The following is a 21,907-nucleotide window of genomic DNA, read 5'->3' as shown; positions in this document are numbered from 1 at the left end:
TGTCCTGGGGTGGGTACACCCCCTAGCCTGCTCCTCTCCTGTGGGAGGGGGGGTGGAGCCTAGCTGTGATTGGGCAGGGCTCCCCATCTTCAAGATGTCCGGAGCCCAGGGTTGTGCTTCACCTCGTCTCCCCCACCTGAGGGGTGGGGTTGGCACAGGCTGGCACCCCCCCCCCCCCCCCCATTCTGACGTAGTTTTTCCCGCCAGTCTTCCCGCCAAAGTGGGGGTGAGGACTGGTGGGGGCCAGTTGCTGGGTACAGCAAATTGTCTGGAGAAGCTCACAGAGGTGGCACGCCTTTGAAGCATCCCCCCTGCCCATCCTGCGGGAGGAGACCTAGCACCTCGCCCAGGATGTGCATTATTGCAGGCCCAGGAGAGCGGGGGGCTCTCCACCCAGGGGTCCAGCAACATGTCTGCTGTGTGGCAGCCTCTGCAGCCACTCAGCCCAGACGTGGATTGTAGGTTCGATTTTCAGGGGGCATCTCTATGATGCCATCTGGTGCATTTTACATTAAATCCCACACTGGCATCAGTGCGGGTTTAATGTGCTGAGAAGTTTGGTACCAAACTTGTCAGTCTTCAGTGTAGCCATTATGGTGCTGTGGAGTTCGTAATGACAACCTCCCAGCACCATATACTCTTAATGGCATCACTGCACTTACAGTGCCCAGAAATGGCCCTGGGTACTGTAGGGGCACAGGGCTCATGCACCTGTGCCCACATCTCTGGCATAGGGCACCCAGCTAGAGGGGTGACTGAAGTATGCCAGGGCAGTGGGTTCTGTGGGCATGGCACACAGGGATGTGTGCCATGTCGACTCTTTGTTTAGTTCTGTACTTAGACACTCAGCCTGCAAAGGCAGTGTGTGTGTGTCAGGGTACAGGGCCCCTGAGGGAGGCACAATAAGTGCTGCAGTCCTCAGGGGTCTTCTCGGGTCACCATGCCCTGGGTACCTAGGGTACCATTTACTAGGGGCTGATAGGTGGCCAGAGATGCCAATTGGGTTTTAGTTTCAACACAGTTTTAGGGAAGGAATACAGGCCCTCGGCACCTGGTTGGCAGGAACCCAGGGCACGCTCAGTCAATGCACATCAGCATTTCAGAAAAAAGTGGGGCATACCAATGCAAGAAAGATGGCACTTTCTCACACCGCAGGCCAAGACTAGCACAGGGGCTCCTGTGAATAAGACAGTTGCACGCAGCCATCGCTCGGCTCGGCCTACACCCCACCCCTGAAAGCTTGGTGGTGCAGGCTTCTACCTGCCGGGGCGTGTTCCCTTCCGCCCCCCAACATAGGGAATCTAAGAGACTGGATTCACTGGGGAAGAAGATGTTTTCGTACTCCAGCCTGGCATTGCAGTCAGTGAATACTGCATGCTTATTGGGCAGTTTCTCCCACGCCCTTAGGGAGACGGTTGAGCAAGTGCTGCCACAAGTCCCGGAGGAGACCTGGGCTGTGCTCTTTCAGGCGATTTTTAAGGATGGGAGAGATGCAGCAAAAATCACCATAAAGTGTGGCCTTGACACGATGGATTCGCTAGGCAGAGCGATTTCATCGACAGTGGCCTTGCGGCGACACTCCTTGCTTAGAACAACTTGCTTCTCGAGTGATCTGCAGGCAAACTTGATGGACATGCTGTTTGATGGATCCCAGATTTTTGGGGGCAAGGCAGACTCGGCCCTAGTGAAGTTCAAGGACTCTCAAGCTACGGCCACATTCTTGGGCCTCTCTTCTACACCCCGTGGCCAGTCTAGCTTTCGCCCCTTTGTGGCAACAGAAGGGAGTTCCAGCCACATCAGCCCTATCCCAGCCACGTCCTACACAGACTTCCCAAGTTGTGGAGGGACGTGGACACAGTTGATTCCATTAAAGGAATGGAAGCCAGAAGTCGTCGGCCACCCTGCCCTCGGCAGCCGCAGCCTCCAAGCACTCCTAGACTGACTCTGCAAGACCACACCACACTATTCCAGTTGGTGGGAGAATCCATCATCATCTCCCCCACTGAAAGTCCATAACATTGGACAAGTGGGTATTCTCTGCCTTTACTTTCTTTTCCTCCTCCCCCCCATTCTGCCACAAAGAATGGCTGGCGGAGGATCATTTAAAAGTGTACCAAGAGGAAGTTACAGCTCTCCTGGCAAAGGAAGCTATAGAGAGGGTCCCGGATTCAGAAGTAGGCAGTGGCTGTTGTTCCCACTACTTTCTGATTCCGAAAAAGAACAAAGGGTTGAGGCCCATTTTAGATCTTCGACCGTCAATGTCTTCCTCAAGGAGAAGTTCAATATGCTTACTTTAGCTCCGGTCTTGTTGGATGGTAATGTTGGTCTTGCAGGCTGCGTATCCCCATCCTGCCGAGCCACAGGCATTACCTGCGGTTCAAGGTAGGCCATGAGCACTGTCTGTTTACTCTGCTCCCCTTCGGCCTTACCAGTGCCCCTCGGGTGTTCACTGAGGTGATGGCAGTGGTTGCAGCTCATCTGTGCAGTTTAGGGGTGTCAGTCTTCACCTACCTCGATGACTAGCTGTTAAAGGCGTCCTCGCCCCAGGCTGTAATCTCTCACCTTTAGACTCCGGGAAACCTGCATTTGCTGGGGTTCTCTGTAAATGTGCAGAAGTCACACTTGACTCCTTCTCAGAAGCTCCCTTTCATCAGGGCTGTTCTGGACACAGCTCATGTTAAATTTGACAAATGTTTCAGGGTAAGGAAAGATTTAGGGTCTGATTTCATAGTGCCATATTTTAGTGTCAGTCTCATGTTGTTAGAAGCTGTTGTTAGATAAATTATGGGGAAACTCTCTGGATCTGTGCATTGAAGCAGAGCTCTGTAGCACCTAGTATGTCATATAGTCCTAGTGGTCCCGTCCTGGGACGCCTCCAGCTGTTACTAGTCTTAGAGTGGAGCAGTGAATGGCGGTTTGAAGCACAGGTCCTGTAATTTGGATGGAAAGGTTAATGAGGTGGCGGGAGACATCCTGGCATAGGCGGGCTCCACGTTGATAGAGATAGATCAGGCTAGCAACACTGCTGGGCCGTGCCCCAGGGTTAATAAATAAATAAACCAGACATGAAAACATCCAAGACATTGCTCACTATGTTGCACATTGCTACACATGATGCCTCATCATGTTACGTTTGGCGTCCGTCTTTACATCTTATTTCAGACAAGATGGCCGCTGAGGAGGAGCCTCCCAAGGAGCTCCCGGTTTGGGGATTACCAATTAGGTAGTTATCCCCGTAAAACCACCTCACTGTCCCTCCACCCGCCTGCCCCCTCGACCGGACTGCGCTCCCTTCCGAACCATACCACTGAAACGGATCTTAGCAGCCAACTCACCCGGATCGACTGCCGCTGCTGCGCTGGTCAGCGCTTACGCTGCCCGGACCCCAGCAATGCTCTGTTGATCCCCAGCCCCCTGGCTATTCTGCTGCTAGAAGACAGATCCCTACGGCAGCGAGCCCTTGGTTGACGGTTGTAGGAAGGTGGATATCTGACTATGGTTACCCCCAAACTTTTTGCCTGGTGTTTAGCTGGTTTTTTACATAGTTGGCCTGGGATCCTGCTATTCAGGGCCCCAGGCTAATTGCTCTCTCCTTAAAATAGACTCCATGTACCTTAGGTACATACACAACTGGAATTGGCTCACCTTATTGGCCCCTGTAACAGTGTACCCAGGTACCCAGGGCATAGGTGCTTCCAAGGCCTACCAGGGGCTGCAGCACGTATTGTGCCACCCCTGGACTGGCCTCCATATTTGACACAACTGGCTGATCACTCAACTGGGGTAAGTCGGTGTAACCACCCCTTACTTAGGTGTAGAATGCCTATACCTAACCTAAAATGGACACATATGTTCCTCTCAGTCACTCCTATGGAAGGCCTCATCAATCCTGGAGGCAGAGTGCTTGAAAATATGTGAGATGGTGCTCTGGCATGAGCTGAGCCTGTCTGCAGCTTTCGGAACCATGTCCTTTAGCTGTTTCATGATACTGCCATACCATATACTCCTAAGTGCATTATGAACCTCGCGGTTAAATGCTATCTTGGGTTTGGCTTTATCAAAACATGTCGAGTAAGGTGTCATAACTACCCCCTCGCCAGTTCTGGCGACGGGGGTAGCATTCCACCCTTCTAGAGGGACACGACATGTACCTAGCCTGAACCCCGGTTAAAGTTAAACAGAGCCTCAGCATCACAAAATGGATGCTGCCACCACAGACACAAGTCTGACCTCCTGCTGCTGGGAGTCCTTCCAGCGAGGGCAGCTTGGACAAAGGGTTTCCTGCCTGGGGAGGTGCTAGCACCACCCCAGACAGGATTTTGTGTATTGGGTAGGACAGGGCTGAATAGAATCAGACATGCCTGGGGCACACAAGGTGTCCCTGTGCATAGGCCAGTTCAAACCGGTGCTGGGGCTTTCCAGCCCCAGTCCTGGCGCGAACCTGGACAAAGGAAAGGGGGTGTTACCACCCCCCTTCCTGGTTCCACCCAGAGGAGGGACCTAGTAGGTGATCCGGCCCCCCAGATTCGAATAAGAGTGGGAGCTGTGTTCTGAGACTTCAGATCATCCTGAATCAACTTGAAACTAAGAAGACGACTGGACTTCGACATTCTGCTGCACAGAAGACTGAAGAGTATCTCCCTTGTGGCCTAGGAGTGGCCACCCTGTTAACACAGGCACCATCCAGCAACTCGACGTCTGCTTTGCCACCGCCTCCCGCCGGAGCCCGAGCCCAGAGCCTGACAAGACCCAGACTCCCAGACTTCTCACAGCCCGATCCACAGTCCCTGCAAAGAAGGGACCCGTGGAGGCACCGAGAGACGTGGGACCGGACCTCTTGAAAGACTCCCGAGAAGCTGACTGTGCAGCACCAGAGGCACCCTCGACGCTGTGCTCTGGGGTTTGAGAAGCCCCAACCTCGAGCAGCCCTTGCACCAAAGATCAGCCCCCCAGCATCTCCACAATCTGCGTGGGGCCCTTTTGCACCGTGCCACTCGACGCGCCATCCCGGCCACTTGCCACGTGGCTAGCGGCCATCTTGGCGACGAAAACGACGAACTACACCGCTGGTCTGGTTGCCCCAGATTGGCCCTTGCTCCCCTGAAAAGGAGCATCCGCTCTGACCTTGCTGGTCCGAGTGAGAAGCTTGAATCACTTCCTGCGTGGCTTGCTTTAGCCAAGGCCTGTTTGCTCCAATCAAGTTGCCGACACCGCCATCAGCGAGAGCCTACGTGGGACAGCTCGTGACCGACTCCTGGACGTCCTTGACCTCTTCGTGTCCACGTGGCTGCCGAGACAATCTTCACGACATCGCCTGTTTGCACCCGACATCGCCTGGTTCCAGTCTGGTTCCACGGTAGTCACTGGCTAGTGACTTTGAACATTGTCCCCTCTGCATTCAGGTCTTCACCTCTTCAGATCCACCCTTGGATCCACCGGAACCCTTCACATCGAGCCGCCTGCAGCATCTTCAGCTCCAAGCACCATCGACCTGCGTGACGAAACCCGACACTACTTCGACCCTGTGCACCCGCTTCCTGTGGGTGAGGTAACTCAGCAACGCCGGTGTTCCCACACTGGTATACACCTCTAGTGTCTGTGTCTAAAGTGTCTGATTCTCGTCCTGCACATAGCGCTATGCGCTGGAAGCTTGTAACTGAATTTTAAAAGCCCCGTTTTGTTTTACTTTCCTCTGAGTTACGTCCGTTATTCCCTGGTTTTAATAGTTAGAATAAATTGTTTAGAGATCATTAAGTCCCTACCTGTGCCCTTAGACCCGGACTGCACTGCTGCACTGTAATAGTTCTGCATTCACCGCCATTTGGGCGGCCCGGTCCCCGCGCTTTGTTTTCTGGGACGTCATCTTGGGTGGGTCACTAGCGCTCCTCAGCCATTCGCTGAAGCAGACACGTGGTCTGTCTAGAGCCCTTCATAGACAGCAGGATATGGCGCGCAGCGTGTACGCGCAGCGTGGACGCCATAGCCACGCCGGAGTCACGCCAGAGTCCAGCCCGTCTGCGCCCGTCCGCGCTGAGGACGGGCTGGATGGCTGGACTCCGGACTCCTGCGAAACTCCCTCTTCCCTTTATAGCTACTCCCTCCAGCAAATGCTGGGTCTGAAACCTCGCCGACAGCGATGTTCGCATTTCTACGAGCCGGATGATCTTCTTCTTCCTTTACGATGTGGTTGCTACCCCTCGTGTAGGCTTCCTAACTCTGTCCCTAACCATCTTGTTCTTGGCCATCCCGCCATTTCCAGCCCTAAGACAGTAGGAGTAGAAGGCATTTTGATTAATGCCCGCTCCCTTGTCAAGAACAAAATAATGTTCAAAGAGATGGTATTAGATAGAATGCCTACTTTAGTGTTTGTCACGGAAACATGGGCCAAGGATTCTTCTGCCCCTGATCTAATTGATGCGGTCCCTGAAGGGTACTGTCTGGTCAGACTTGATAGACAGGGTCGAGTGGGAGGGGGGATAGCGATCCTTCATAAGGATCACTTGCAATGCCATATTGTACCCATACCCGACTTCCCGGATAGCTTTCAAGCATTTTACTTTACAATAAAGGAAGCGCAATGGCCCTTTTTTAATGGAATCTTAGTGTATCGACCACCTGGCTCTAGAACTCATTTTACATACAACCTTCTCCAGTCCCTGGAACCCTATTTCGGCCGGGAAAATTTTTCTATCCTGGGTGATTTTAACTATCATTTAGAACGGCAAGATCTATCTGATACATCATGTCTTATTGAGGCTCTAGAATCATGTGGACTCACGCAACGTGTTAGCGGAGCTACCCATCGTGCGGGCCACACATTGGACGGCATCTTCTCCAATGACCCTCGTTTGACCATCAAGGATCCGGTGTACCTATCTTGGTCTGATCATCTTGCGGTTCCTTTTCTTTTGGAATACCATAGGGTGGACTCCTGCAAAAAAGGGAATCACGTTATGGAAACTGCTAGAAACCTTAGGAGTATTAGCAGTGATTCCTTCGTGCCTTGGGCTGCTAGCCTTTCTACCACTGGCTTGGACAGCGTACAGACCGCAGTAGGTCATTTTGAACAGGTTACTACTGAGGCCCTGAATAAACTGGCCCCAGTACAGTCCCGCCGCCGAGCCAGAAAGAGACCATCTGCCCCGTGGTTCTCGGATTCCCTCAGACTTCTCAGGCAAGAAGTGAGAAGAAAGGAGAGGCTCTGGCATGCTAGTTGGGACTTTAAGAACAAGGAAGCCCATAAACTCCTTGTTAGGAAATATAAAGCTGAGATTGTGCTGGCCAAACAAGACTACTTTGTAACTCTGACAACCTCGCTTTCCTCGCCGAAGGAGCTCTTTAAAACCGTAGACTCTTTAATCAACCTGCAAGCCCCTGATCCCGTTATTCCCTCGCAGGACCTATGTGACAGGATTGCCTCCTTTTTCCACTCCAAAATACAGGACATCCACCTAGCTCTCGAGGAACAAAGAGTTTGTATCAGTGTGCCCACCGCTCGGGTTGAGATGAACATGATCACTACTGACATCTCCCCACTGTGCACCCTGGACTCTTTTCCCCCGCTGGCCTTGCAAGATCTGGAGATCCTGCTTAATAAGATCAAGTCTGGCTCTCCCTTGGATACCTGCCCACTGAAAATCATCAAGCAGTGTAGGGAGACCCTCTTACCACCGTTGCTAGAAATTATGACTCTAGCTATCAGAGATGGTATCTTCCCTTTGGAGTGGAAGAAGGCGGTAGTAAAACCCCTGTTAAAAAAGGCCTCCCTTGATCCGGAGGTTCTAAAAAACTTCCGCCCTATCTCGCTGCTTCCTGCCCCAGCGAAGATGCTTGAGGCACATCTTAACAAGCATCTCGCTGTTTTTGTAGAAAGCTCGGGATGTCTGGACTCCTCCCAGCATGGATTCAGGAGGGAACACAGTACCGAGTCAGCCCTCACCATCGTGCTTGATAAGATCCGCACGTCAGTGGATGGGGGCCAGACCTCCCTCCTGGTCCTGTTAGATCTAACTGCGGCTTTCGATACCCTCTCCCCCTCAGTACTTACATCTCGCCTGAGGGAGGTGGGAGTGAGGGACGCAGCTTTAGATCTTTTGACTTCCTTCCTTACTGGGAGAGAACAAAGAGTCAAGCTGGGGGAGGTCCTATCTCCATCCCGACCAGTGCTGTGTGGGGTCCCCCAAGGGTCGGCACTCAGCCCGACCCTTTTTAACATCTATGTGACCCCACTAGCCAGACTAATTAGATCTTTCGGGATGGAGGTAGTCTCTTATGCAGATGACACCCAAATACTCGTCTCTCTCCCCCATTCAGATGTGCTAATCGCCTCCAAGTTTAGATCTTGTATGGAGGCGGTTGGTCATTGGATGATTCAGAACTCTCTTAAACTGAATGGGGAGAAGACTGAGGTGATGGTGTTTGGGGGAAAAGAAAACATCTGGTCAGCCAACTGGTGGCCTGACTCCCTAGGCATATGCCCTTCCCCCACAACATCTGCTAAGAATCTCGGGGTGATGATAGACCCTGCCCTTGACATGGCTAGTCGGGTGAGTAGAACCGTTTCCACCTGCTGGGGCTTGATTCACACCCTGCGTAGGATCAGGAAATATCTCTCCTTACAGGCTAGAAAGCAAATAGCCGTCGCACTTATAGGTTCTCGTTTGGACTACTGTAATGCGCTGTATGCTGGGCTGAACCGGAGCCACCTGCAGCGCTTACAGGTAGTCCAAAACGCCATAGCTAGATTTGTCCTGGATATTCCTAGACGCTCCTCGGCCACTGCGGCCAGGAAAACGTTGCATTGGCTACCGGTAGAACATCGAATCCGATTTAAAGTCTTATGCATGACCTACAGAGCCATCGCTAAAAATAGCGACACGGGAATTGGGTCTATCATCTCCCACTACACCCCCGGAAGGAACTTGCGTTCCTCCGGGAAATCGCTTCTGACAGTCCCCCGCGTACGAAGAGCTAAATGGGGTGGCAGGGCTTTTTCCACTCTAGCACCTAAATGGTGGAATGATCTTCCTTTGGACCTGAGATCCCTTCCGTCTTTACAGAAGTTTCGTACTGCCCTAAAAACTCGCCTCTTCCGGCAAGCCTATATGTAAGGACGTCTGTTTCAATTTTTGATCTTATTGTTAGGCGCCTTGATACCTGCGGGTTATTGTCCATGCGCGTTATAAATTTTTATCAAATCAAATCAAATCATCCTTCTAGGTCACTCGGAAGGTTCCTTAATAACTAACTTTGTAACTTTTACGCACCATTGACATTGCATTGGTAAAGCGTGCACTTTCCGCACTGCACCCGAGTCCCGCGGGCCTTTCCCGACTTCGTCACTGCTAGTCCCGAACAGCTCCAGCGATTCCCCAGGCCCTAGGCCTCTTCACTTTCCCCATAGTGGTTCTTATACCACTATTTTAGTATATGGTTTAGGTGGCCCCTAGGGCTCATTCATAATTGTGCAACTTTTGTGTATTTAAACTGTGTTTTGTTTTAACGCATTTGCTTCTGTGCTCATAAAGAGTATCAGGGATATTTGTAGAAATAAATCTATATATATTTTCAATATATATCTGTGTGGTGTCCTTTCATTTGGTATTCAAGGGGATTATGTATGGTAAAACAGCTTGCTTGACATGCCTTTACAGAGTTTAGCCTAAGACTGCTTAGTCCATGCTACCCCTAGGATAGCTTGTCTATAAGGTTGACTTTACAACCTGCACCATAAGGGTTGCTTGGCATGGTACAAGGTGATCACTAGAACTAGTGAGCATCATATACCAGGCCAACTTCTCACAACGGTGTCAGCTCTCCCGACTCCCGTGCTTACCTCCTGTGGATCGAGTTCTCCTGGCGCTGGGGGGCTACCTGGTATGCAGGCTCCATCTGTTAAGACTCTCCCGCTGGCCTGAGGAGCACAGTGACGAGTCCCGCCTGCTACCTTCATCCCTCGTCCCTCGTCCCGGAGGACCAAACCAGCCATGCCTGGTCGGTAGATCTGTTTCCTCAACTCTCCGGAACATCTCCGGAACATCGTTGTACTATCCCTTCTCCTGCATTGGGGCTGTTTCACTGGCTCCATTTGGTCTCCGGCACCGTGTTGCAGCCTGCTGCCGCTCTTCTGACCCCGGGATCCCTAACTCTCCAGCCTCCACTTCGCTGCTCCGAATCCAGATGCCCTAGGGGTCCTCCTGGCCAGAGCCTGCTCACTGATATAAATCGAGGCACCATTTTGTAGCCTTGCTTGCTGATCTTCGACCAGGCCCGGCGCTCTGCTGCCCGGCAGGTGCCGTCTCCGCGATCCCCAATTCTGCAGCCTCCTCCTCGCTACCTCGCCCTGTGAGTCGTCCTGGCCAGAGTCTGCCCTTGGAACTTAAATTGCGGCCCCATATGGGATTTAAACTGTGCCACCATCTTAAGCTAGTGAGCTAAAAAACGGTGATGGATCAAGCCCTGATCTGTTGACTGGGTAGGAGTGTTCTGATTAACTCAGATACTCTGTCCATCACCACCCTCTTTTTGAAATTACCATCTTAAATCGCGGCACCATTTTGCAGCCTGCTCTGCAAGCTCGAACAAGTCACCACATCTGATCCAAGGTGGATAAGAGCAGGGCTTCACCATGGCCTACACAGGTTTCTACAGAGGCCTGGTTACGATGTGCCTGACTTTAAAATTGGGGCCGCCTCTGCCTTCGTTCCATCGGCTGCCTAAATGGTAACCTCTGCTCCGTCTCTGGATTACTGACCCCCCCACCCTGTTCCTTTTTACTGCTGCCTCCTAGTGGGGCCATTTTCCTCTGCTATCTGACTATGTATCTATTCTAAACTGCTTCCTAAACACTTAGACCTGAGCAACATGGCTGATGCCCGGTGGAGCTGCTTGACAGCTATAGAGGTGATTGGCCCTGGTTTCCCCCTTGACCGTCACCTACCCAGCCGGACATTGGACACAGTTCCTCCTCGTCTCCCTGCTAAGGCTCCTTCCTCCCCTCCCTTCTACAAATCCCAGCAACTTTGTTCTGTTTACTGTACCTTACTATGTTCTTGTAACTGATGTAACATGTAACACAACTATCCTAAAATTGTAAAGCGCTTTGATAACCTCTGGGGTCTGGTCCGCGCTATACAAAACTTTAAAAATAAAAAATTAACATCTACATGTTACACATCACATGATATAACATTTTGCATATTTCATGACTTTAATGAAGCTTAACTACATGCTCCTTAAGTTTGTTCTATAACGTTTTTGTGGAAGATGTGTGGCGCAGCGGCCAGGGTGCCTGACTCCGGACTACGGGGTTCACGGTTTGATCCCCGGTGCCGGCGGCAGGTTAGCCCAGCACCATGTGACTCTGGCAATAGCTTACTTAATCTTCCCGAGGGCCCCCAGCGCCGAGACACCACTTCGGAGGTAGCTGTGCGCTTTACAAATACTGGTATTTCATAACCTTGGAAATGCTGGATGCTTTACCATTAGATTGTGTACACCTTGTCAATAACAATGTCCCGGAAGGTATATCCACTGTGTCCGACTTTGTTTGTTTTCTTTCCAAGGATGCACTGCTGTACTGAAAATTATGTCTTGTATGTTATCCTGATAATTCACAGTTCATCTGACTTAAATTATGCAAAACCTTTTCTGTAGTCTAAAAACTAGATTCATAACCGCTTTCACTAAGTCAGAGCAGAGTATTCTGTCACAGAATGCTACATGCTGCCTCTGTGGACTTAAATGCATCCGTATGTGCAACATACTATTTATGTAGTGGCTTTGGAAGTTAACAAGATGATAAATTTTAATATGATCAGAATTATAAAAATTGTTTAGCTCAATGTATGGCCTTTTGTATCTGTGGTATGTCATCATTGTTATGTTTCCACAGGACGAGCTAGGTGCCCAGGCGATGGTGAAGAAGCATCTTGTGATGGAGCAGGCATTCGATGACTATGCACAAACCATACATCAGTTGGCCAATGCCAGCAGGGATATGGTGTTGAATGGCCACCCTGAGAGGTCAGTATAAGTGTTGTAGATTTTGGTAGGTTATTGATTTTAAAATGTTAATGGGAGGTACAGAACTAATGCACTGTGACTATATTGGTTTTGGGTACACCATTGTGGTATTGTCAGTACTCTCTGCAAAATAGCCAAGAGAAAGCCTGCGGGCCCGAGGGGAGGCTGTCGCTTAAAACTAGGCCCAGGCGGAGCTCACAGCATTCAACTCTGCGGAATTCCATTGACTTACTCCATGGAATTTGTGGAGTTTCTTGGTAACGCAAGCATTGCTCCGCCATCCGTAGTTGCAACACGCTGTGCGTGCAGGACACCGTGCACAGCGAGAATACAGAACTTAGTGCTGGGCAATGGATTAAATGGCTGTTGCATCCGCTTTATGCACAGAGCGGGGGCATGCACAGTGCTCCGCATTATGTGGGGGCACATGTGGAGCGTGCATGGTGTGTGGCAGGTACACCCAGTGCCACAGTCCGGAGTTTGCTGCGCATCCCTATTTCAGAACATGACCTGTACTATCTCACAGGGCAAACACAATGTGTAAATAGATCTGTCCGGTATTACCACAGTTTGGAAAAACTTCTAATTAATTTTTCACTAAGTAAATCCCAACCTTGAGATGCCAAGTGCTTTCTGCTTACTTTAGACATCGGCAGGCTCGCCCAGAATATTTGAATATTGCTTTCAGAATAGTCCTACAGTTATGGCTGGTACTTTCTTTGTCAGTAGACATATCCAGTATATCTTATATAGATCCTCATACATTGAACATGTTCTGTCATTAATTTGAATATTCTGGAATACTTAAAACCCCTATGTGCAGAGACATCACCATATGTTCACCATGCCTTGTCCAAGTATGCCTAAAATACCTTGGCAGAGGTCATCATGTTGGGGTTCCTATATTACATTTTCAGGTCAGAATCCCTGGACGATAGCAGCCTATTCAAACGCTGTACTTTGTTTTTATATTAGATGAGTAAACCATGTACTTGACCTTTTGATTTCATAATGATGAATGTTTTAATGCTTACTTCTTTTGGTCACCTTTGAGTGTCTCCTACTCTCCTGTGAAGGTGCATTTCCAGGACTTCAATTTCTTTTGAATTACAGGTAGCTGTTTGGGATTACACTTTGTTCTAGCGGTCTTGCCCATTTGATTTGGTTCTTTCCCCGTTTTTCAGTGTAGTCATCTCACCATTTCATTTTCACAGTATAATAGTTTATTCAAAGACTGGATTCCTCTTTAAATGCTGTAATATTTATCTGAAAGAGACACGTTAGTGATAGATTCCTTACCTTAGAATATCCCCAGGCGTCAGACTGGATCCGGAAAATTTTGCGTAGCAATACCCCTGCGCGCCGGCAGGCGTCGTCCGCGGCTCTGCGTCCGTCGTCAGCGTCGTTAGCGCCGGAATGACGTCGTCGGAGTACTTGACGCCGCCCATGCGCGCTGACGTCAGTTCTTCTTTTTTCCGCGCCAGCTAGCGCAGACCCGGAGAAGCTCTACCCCTTTGTCATTTTTTGACTAAACTTTTTTGATCTTTTGATCATTTCTCTACTCGAGTCTTTGACTCCGACGGTGCCGGTAGGGATGCCCGGGTTTAAATCCTGTTCCAAGTACGACCGACTGATGTCGGTTGCCGACCCCCATCGCCAGTGCCTCAAGTGTTTAGGCCTCGACCACGACGACCGCACCTGCTCCGACTGCCGGGCCCTGACGTCTAAAGCCAGGCGGGAGCGGTCCCGCAAGCGACTTGAGCTCCGGCAGTCGGCCCCGCGCCGCTCCAGGTCCCGGTCGCAGGGTCGGAGTCCTCACAGCTCCGGGAGTGGACATCGGTCGTCAGGATCCAAGTCCTCAGGTAAGAGGCATGAGAGGTCGGAGAGACGTCATCGTTCCTCCGACCCACCCCGACGCTCGCACGATGCGGCCGGGGGTTCGGGTGACACCACCCACGCGGCTCCGACGGAGTCGGAGGCGTCGCCGCCGCCCCACACCTTCGGGTCCCTGGGCATGATGCGACGCCAGAGGAGGTCGAACGGTACCTCATGGCCATGAGGTCCCTCCCTCCTCAGCCGGGTCCCGTGGCGCCTCCGGGCCCAACGGCCCCGGCTGGAGGGCCTAGCGGGTCGGGTGCTTCGGCCCCGCCGCCGCCGGCGACTTCGGTCCCAGCGCCACAGGCCCTCACTGGATCCGGATCCGGGTCGTCGCCGGTCGACCTCACCGGCGCCGGCCCTGCGGGTGTCGCCCCCGGCGCCCACTATGGACACCGTCCCCAATCCTCCCTTCGGTCCGGCTCTGGCGCTGGAGCGGCGCCGCTGGGCGTCGCTCCCGACGGCCTTTGGAGATTTCTATTTCCACGAACCGGCACCGTCTGTTGACCCTGATCTGCAGGAGATGGGTGACTAGGGTGATTGGGAGGGGTCTGTCAGTCTCAACAGGACTGGACATATGAGCTTGGGGAGGCCAGTGGAATTGACACTTCGCCAGACACTGGATTTGTCTCTCCTCCCACTGTGGCTACGGACGAGGGGGCTACTTACAGTGTAGTGTTGACGCAGGCGGCCAAGGCCTTACACCTTGAGCTCCCCGTCGCGGCCGTGAGGACTAACCTCCTCACTGAGGTCCTTAAACAGCAGGCATGCTCCACTGAGCCTCTGCTGCTGTTTAATGAGGCCTTGTGGGCACTTGGTCCAAGCCCGCCACAGGTCCGCCTGTGGCTAGGAACGTGGCCAGACGCTACCGCCCTGCCCCGGGCGACACTTGCTTTTTGTCCACCCATCCCACACCCGAGAGCCTGGTCATCCAGGCCTCCACTTCCCAGACCGCATTCCCGACGGCTCCGCCCGATCGGGAATCCAAGAGGTATGAACAATTCGGGAAGAAAGTGTTCTCGTCCCTGAGTTTGGGACTGCGGTCTGCCAATACCGCATGCCTCTTGGGCCGCTACACCCACACCCTGTGGGACACGGTCGCGGATGTGCTGCCACAATGTCCGGAGGAGGCCCGGGCTAAACTCGCCCAAGCCCTTGTGGAGGGCCGAGATGCAGCACGATATTCCATCCGGTGTGGGCGGATACCACGGACTCACTGGGCAGAGCTATGGCAACGACGGTGGCGGTTCGACACCACGCCTGGTTGAGGTCCGCCAACTTTTCGGCCGATGTCCAGGCCACTCTTCTGGACATGCCGTTCGATGGCCGTCGCCTCTTTGGCGACAAGGCAGACCATGCGTCCTTGGGCCTCTCGGCCACACGCCAGCAATCGGGTGACTTTCGCTCCTTTCGTGGCCACGGAAGGGGCGCCCCCACACGTGCTGCCAGCCACGCACCGCAGAATGTTCAACAGCGCGGTGGCGGCCGTGGAAACCGCCGTGGCGGCGGTCGGGGACAACGGCGAGGCCAGTCCACACCTCCCCCCGCAGCACCTGCCTCAAAACCTTCCTAGTCTGTGTTTTCAGGCCCATGTGACGCCAGTGCGGGGCAGGGTTCGCCATCACCTCTTCCACTGGCGCACTGTCACGTTGGACAGGTGGGTGCTGCAAATCGTCCGAAGGGGCTACTCCCTCCCTTTCGAGGCGACCCCTCCAACCATGCCACCGCAATTCCACCGCGTGTCGGGGGATCACTTGCAACTTCTGCAAGAGGAAGTCATGGCCCTCTTGGCTAAGGTGGCCATCGAGCGCGTTCCTGGGCCAGAAGTAGGGTTTGGTTGTTACTCCCACTACTTTCTGGTACCCAAGAAGGGCAAAGGGGGCCTACGCCCTATCTTGGACCTACGGAACGTCAACGGCTTCCTCCGGAAGGAGAAGTTCAAGATGCTGACTTTGGCTCAGGTCTTAGCTGCCCTGGACCCTGGAGACTGCATGGTAGCGTTGGACTTGCAGGACGCTTATTTTCACATCCCCGTCCTGCCGGCCCACCAGCGTTACCTGCGGTTCACGGTAGGCCACGAGCACTTTCAGTTTACCGTGCTTCCCTTCGGCCTTACCAGCGCCCCACGGGTGTTCACGAAAGTGATGGCGGTGGTCGCAGCTCATCTGCGCAGGTTAGGGGTGTCAGTCTTTCCCTACCTCGACGACTGGTTGTTGAAGGTGGGCTCACCCCAGACAGTCGTCAGCCACCTCCAGACTACGGCCGACCTCCTGCACTTGCTGGGGTTCTCCATCAACGTGCCGAAGTCGCACCTGTGTCCCTCTCAGAAGCTCCTCTTCATCGGAACGGTTCTAGACTCGGCGCAGTTTCGGGTTTATCCTCCTGAACAGCGGGTTCGGGATATTCAGGCTTTGATTCTGATCTTTCAGCCTTTATCCCGAGTCTCGGTCAGGTTGACGCTGCGGCTTCTGGGGCTGATGGCCTCCTGCATCCTTCTGGTGCATCACGCCCGGTGGCGGATGCGGGCTCTGCAGTGGGACCTGAAGTTTCAGTGGGCCCAGCATCAGGGCAACTTGTCCGATCATGTCTTGATCTCGGAGGGCACTGCAAGACAGTTGCAGTGGTGGCTCACGGACCACGATTGGGTCAGTGGCAGATCCCTCTCCCTACCCCACCCGGAGCACGTGGTTGTGACAGACGCGTCCCTCCAGGGCTGGGGAGGCCACATGGGAGAGGCGGAGATCCGAGGCATCTGGTCTCCGGCGGTGTCCCGGCTCCATATCAACCTTTTGGAGCTGCGGGCGATCCGACTAGCACTGAAGGCATTCCTCCCCTCTGTCCGGGGGAGTGTAGTGCAGGTGTTCACGGACAACACCACCGCCAAGTGGTACTGCAACAAACAGGGCGGGGTGGGGTTGTGGACCCAATGCCAGGAGGCTCTGCGCCTTTGGCAGTGGCTGGAACATCAGGGCGTGACCCTGGTGGTTCAACACCTGGCAGGTTCTCTGAATGCCAGGGCAGACGAACTCAGCCGTCGGTGCATGATGGATCACGAATGGCGTCTGAACTCGGACGTGGCGCAAGGTCTCTTTCAGCAGTGGGGAGAGCCTTGGTTAGATCTATTCGCCACAGAAGAGAATGCGCAATGTCATTCAGTTATGCGCGTTAGAATTTCCAAGGCGGCACTCGCTCGGAGACGCTTTTCGGCGCGAGTGGAGTTGCGGTCTATTGTACGCCTTTCCGCCTATACCACTTCTGCCCAGAGTGCTGAAGAAGATCAGGCGCGACCAGGCCCAGGTTATCCTTGTGGCTCCGGACTGGGCAAGAAGATACTGGTAACCGGAGCTACTCAGCATGTCAGTCGATCCCCCGATTCGTCTGCCTCTTCGGGAGGACCTTCTGTCGCAGCAGCAGGGGACGGTCCTCCACCCGAACCTGTCCAGTCTCCACCTACAAGCTTGGAGATTGAGCGGCGGCAGTTGAGGCCCTTTGATTTGCCTCCTGAACTCTGTAATGTCATTCTGGCAGCCAGGCGTCCCTCCACAAAGTCAGTATACGCCTGCAGGTGGAACAGATTTGTGGCATGGTGCACAGCAAAGGCTGTGGATCCACTCTCTGCACCCCTTTCTGAAGTTCTCCTCTTCCTTCTTTCTCTTGCCCTGCAGGGGTCTGCTCTGGGCACTATCAAGGGGTACCTTTCTGCCCTTTCCGCCTTCTTACGACTACCTGATCAGCCTTCCTTCTTCAAGTCCCCAATTGTAAATAGGTTTTTGAAGGGCATCACACACATGTTCCCTCCTGTTCCTTTCGTGATGCCCCAGTGGGACTTGAACCTTGTTCTTACTTACCTAATGTGTGCTCCCTTTGAGCCGCTCCATAACTGTCCTCTCCGTCTTCTTACTCTGAAGACTGCTTTCCTGGTTGCCATCACCTCTGCCAGGAGAGTGAGTGAGCTCCAGGCTCTTTCTTCCACACCTCCTTTCCTCTCTGTTCATCCGGACAAGGTTGTGTTGCGGACAAGACCTTCTTTCCTGCCCAAGGTTGTCCCGGCCTTCCACATAGGGCAGTCCATTACATTACCCACCTTCTTTCCGCCTCCGCATCCCTCGAAAGAGGAAGAGAGGCTCCACCGTCTGGACCCAAAACGTGCGCTCTCCTACTATCTGGATCGCACACGCCAGTTCCGGGTGGATGACAAACTCTTTGTTGGTTACGTGGGCGCTAAGAAGGGAAAGGCGGTGCACAAGCGGACCATCTCTCGGTGGATCATCTTGTGTATCCAAGCGTGTTACTCCTTGGCTAAGAAGGAGCCCCCTGTTGGATTGCGGGCTCATTCCACTCGGGCCACGGCGACTACCACTGCCCTGGGCCGAGGAGTGCCCTTGCAGGACATTTGCCAGGCAGCTACGTGGGCCTCGCTGCACACGTTTGCACGACACTACTGCCTGGACAGCCAAGTCCGGAGGGATGGCTTCTTTGGCCGTTCCGTCCTCCAGGACTTTCTGGTGTGATTATTGATTTGCAGACCCACCACCGGGGTTGGTATTGCTCGGGTATCTATTCTAAGGTAAGGAATCTATCAGATGCACAAGTTACTACTTGTGTAACGATATATCTGTAAGAGACATTAGTTAGTGATAGATTCCTTACCGACCCACCCATCCTCCCCGTTCTGCGAACCAATATCTAGGGGTACGGTCATCCCCTTTTAGGGCCCTAGTTTCATGGCACCAGTGTTGGTTCTATCATGGCTCTGCGTATCTGGCGCGGAAAAGCTGTGTATCAGAACTAACGTCAGCGCGCATGGGCGGTGTCTAAGTACTCCGACAACGTCATTCCGGTGCTAACGACGCCGACGACGGACGCAGAGCCGCGGACGACGCCTGCCGGCGCGCAGGGGTATTGCTACGCAAAATTTTCTGGATCCAGTCTGACACCTGGGGATATTCTAAGGTAAGGAATCTATCACTAACTAATGTCTCTTACAGATATATCGTTACACAAGTAGTAACTTGTGCAATAGATACTGTAGATAATACTTGATTATTAGGTAAAGAAGCTTTTGCAGTACCATGCTTTTGCCTTATGGAACCAGAAAGCAGGGATTATGTAACTTGTGTCTGTGCCCTCCATGCTTCCTGGGACTTTACCTTTACATAGCTTGGTGAATACAATTCCGTACCAAGTTTGACATGGCAATAAGACAGAATTTCTTAATTTAAATTTAGTATTTCTGTTGAGCCCATCTTTACTTAATAGTCTTGTTTTTGGAAATATTGATAATGTTGATACCTAGTATGGAAAATACAGTGCAGGAGTCAGAGGTGAACTCACCTCCTGCAAGTAGACTATCATGTCCTGCAGTCATGAACATACATCACCAAAGACACTGAGCTTCCAACTAACTCCTATTTATTGACAGTCAGATGGCATTCTGTTCCATGATGGAAGAAAGTGTTTGCAACCTTTGCATTGGAGTTTTGAGTAGGAACATGATGTCAGCGTTCTGTAGTAGGGGATCTCTGTGTATAGTCATAATCTAGTGAATAGTGCCGCCCATGTGCGGGGACCCCGGAGCAATCAAAAATAATCTCTTCAGCTGTCTTCTTTGCAGACCAATAAAGCAGCCTATAATTACACGGCTACACTGGCCAGTACTTCAACGTAAAGTGAAAAGGATAGCCAAATAAAATCAAAATTTACACATATTGCCAAGTTTCACCCATAGAGAAACTTCCCTTCACCAAAATCCTTGAAATGATAGAGAGGAAGGGTTGGACAGACAAGCCCCCATAGGCTGCCATAATGTGTCTGGAAAAGGGATATCGTGCCTTTAAGGAACTCTCCAGAGACCCTCGGTATACCAGGATGCACAGCCAAAGTCCTTTTACTTTCAGTTCTTTTTTCCGGCTCCTGCTAGCAGGACACTGGAGCATTGAGCTCTCCCTTTTTGGGTATTTCTTAAAGTTTTGGCACTTTTCCAGTGTTTTGAGTGTTTCACTCGACGTCTGGGGTCTTCCTCTTCCATTTGCTGTGTTTTTTAACCAGTTTTACCACCTCTTTCTGTCAAAAATGCCAGCTTTATTCGACAAGTGGCCTGAGTGTGGTAGGAAGAAGGCTAAATCTGACCCCCACAGAGTATGCATACCCTGTCTCCCTTTCACCCATGTCCCTGACTCCTGTGATATCTGTCACTCTTTCTCCAGGAGGACCCTGCGTGACAGGGAGAAGATTAGTCTCCAAGGCCTGGAGCAGAGGAGACATGAAGAACCAGGTGGGACTTCCATCCTCTGCCCGTGCTTCGGCCTCTGGGGGGGCTCCCCAGTCAAGAAAAGGCCCAGAAAAGGCGCAGATCCCGGTCGACGTCGATAACTTCGACGTCGGCGTCAAGAAGTATGACCACCACCTGCTCCCCGTCGACCCAGGGCTCTGGGTCCAAGCGGCGTCGCTGCTCGACGTCGAGGGGCAGGACGTCGAGACCTCGGACGAGGTCGACATCGAGGACTTCAACGGCGTCGACACACCATAGACGTCGAGATGAGTCCAGGAGGCGACGGCATTCGCCGTCGAGGCTGTATCGCCGTCAACGTCGACACGACGGTCGACGTCAAGAAGAGGCAAGTTGACATCGAGAAGTGCGTCGACTTCTAGAAGATCGACGTCGAGAAGTAGAAAGTCGAAGAGGTCGAAGTCGAGGAAGGAAAAATCGACGTCGAGGAGATATTCAAGGACCAGGACAGTGTCCCCAGCCTCAGTGGTCAATCTGTCGTCTTCATCGGCGAGCTCCCGGTCGCGGCGGCACTGGCGCTCGGCCAAAAAGAGGTCTGTCTCCAGAACATCTTCTTTGAGGCCTGCTCAGAAGAAGAGGAGAGTGGTGAGGTCATCGGCATCGGAGTATTCACGGACCTACTCACCTTCTAGGCCCAGGACGCCTACACCTCCACCGCTGCCTCCGAGGATGCCTCCTCCGCAGCTTCCTCCTCCTCCAGCAACAATTCCTCCTCCTCCTCCACTTCCACCGCCCCTGCTTCCTCTTCCACCGCCGCTTCGACCGGCGGCTCCGGCGAAGCCCAGGAGATCTAGATCAAGGTCTAGAGGAAGGGATCGCACTCGCAGTAGACACCGCTCCTCCACAAGGTCTCGTCACCGCCATCAGAGAGACAGGTTGCGGTCCCGGTACACGGGTTCCTCGAATGACTGGAGGCATTCTCCAAGATTATCGGATTCCCCTCCTACGAGGGTGTCACCTGTGGACGACATTGTGACGTTCCAGGAGGTGCTGCTAAGGGGGACCGCAAAGTTAGGGATCACATTGACTGTACCCACACCATCTACCTCTGTGATCTTTGAGACTTTGCACAAACGGCCCGTTGTTGCCCTTGGTGCCAGGGCTGGAGGAACCGGCCATGGAGCGGTTTCTGACCCTGGCTTCGGTGAAGTCGGCTCCATCTCGGCTGCAAAAGAAGTACAGGCCCCCGGATTCTGATCCGACGTTCTTGAGGTCAGATCCTGTACCGGATTCTGTCATCGTGACAGCAGCCAAGAAACAGCATGCTACTGCTCCGTTTTCTACGGTGCCTCAGGACAAGGAGAGACGTCAGATGGATTCAGCCGGACGGAAGGTCTGCGGTACGGCTGCCACATCAATGAAAGCGGCAAGTGCCTCGGCGCTCTTGGGTCGCTATGACTGTGCTTTGTGGGAGTCTCTGCAACAGTTTATCGAGCTCCTCCCGAGGGATAGGAGGGAAGACTTCCAGGAAATATTGAATAAGGGCATGATGGTCTCCAATCAAGTCGTCAGCTCTTCGGCGAACGCCTCTCTCCTGGCGGCTCATAGTTATTGCCATGGCATTAATTTAAGACGCCATTCCTGGTTGCGCCTTACCTCTCTCAACCCGGAGGTGCAGCAGAGAGTCGCAAATTTGCCGTTCTCTGGATCTACACTCTTCGGGACGCATGCGGATGAGGAGATGGCCCGCATGAAGGCGGAAGTAGAGACATTGAAGGC

The 21,907-nt window shown here is 52.7% G+C and overlaps 1 protein-coding gene across 2 annotated transcripts in view; it reads left to right on the top strand.

Annotated features, from left to right (window-relative positions):
- Positions 1 to 21,907, top strand: part of SPTBN2 (spectrin beta, non-erythrocytic 2) — a 680,775-nt gene that overhangs the window by 507,787 nt on the left and 151,081 nt on the right. For both annotated transcript variants that reach the window (XM_078660840.1, XM_078660841.1), the window contains one exon: positions 11,894 to 12,024. In XM_078660840.1, coding sequence (XP_078516966.1) covers positions 11,894 to 12,024 — 131 coding nt within the window. The remainder of the gene's footprint in view (positions 1 to 11,893; positions 12,025 to 21,907) is intronic.

This window comes from Lissotriton helveticus, chromosome 9, assembly GCF_964261635.1.
Source record: "Lissotriton helveticus chromosome 9, aLisHel1.1, whole genome shotgun sequence".
In the NCBI taxonomy this organism is placed as follows: domain Eukaryota; kingdom Metazoa; phylum Chordata; class Amphibia; order Caudata; family Salamandridae; genus Lissotriton; species Lissotriton helveticus.
Note: the sequence above shows the minus strand (reverse complement) of the source record. Positions and strands in the feature narration are given on the sequence as shown.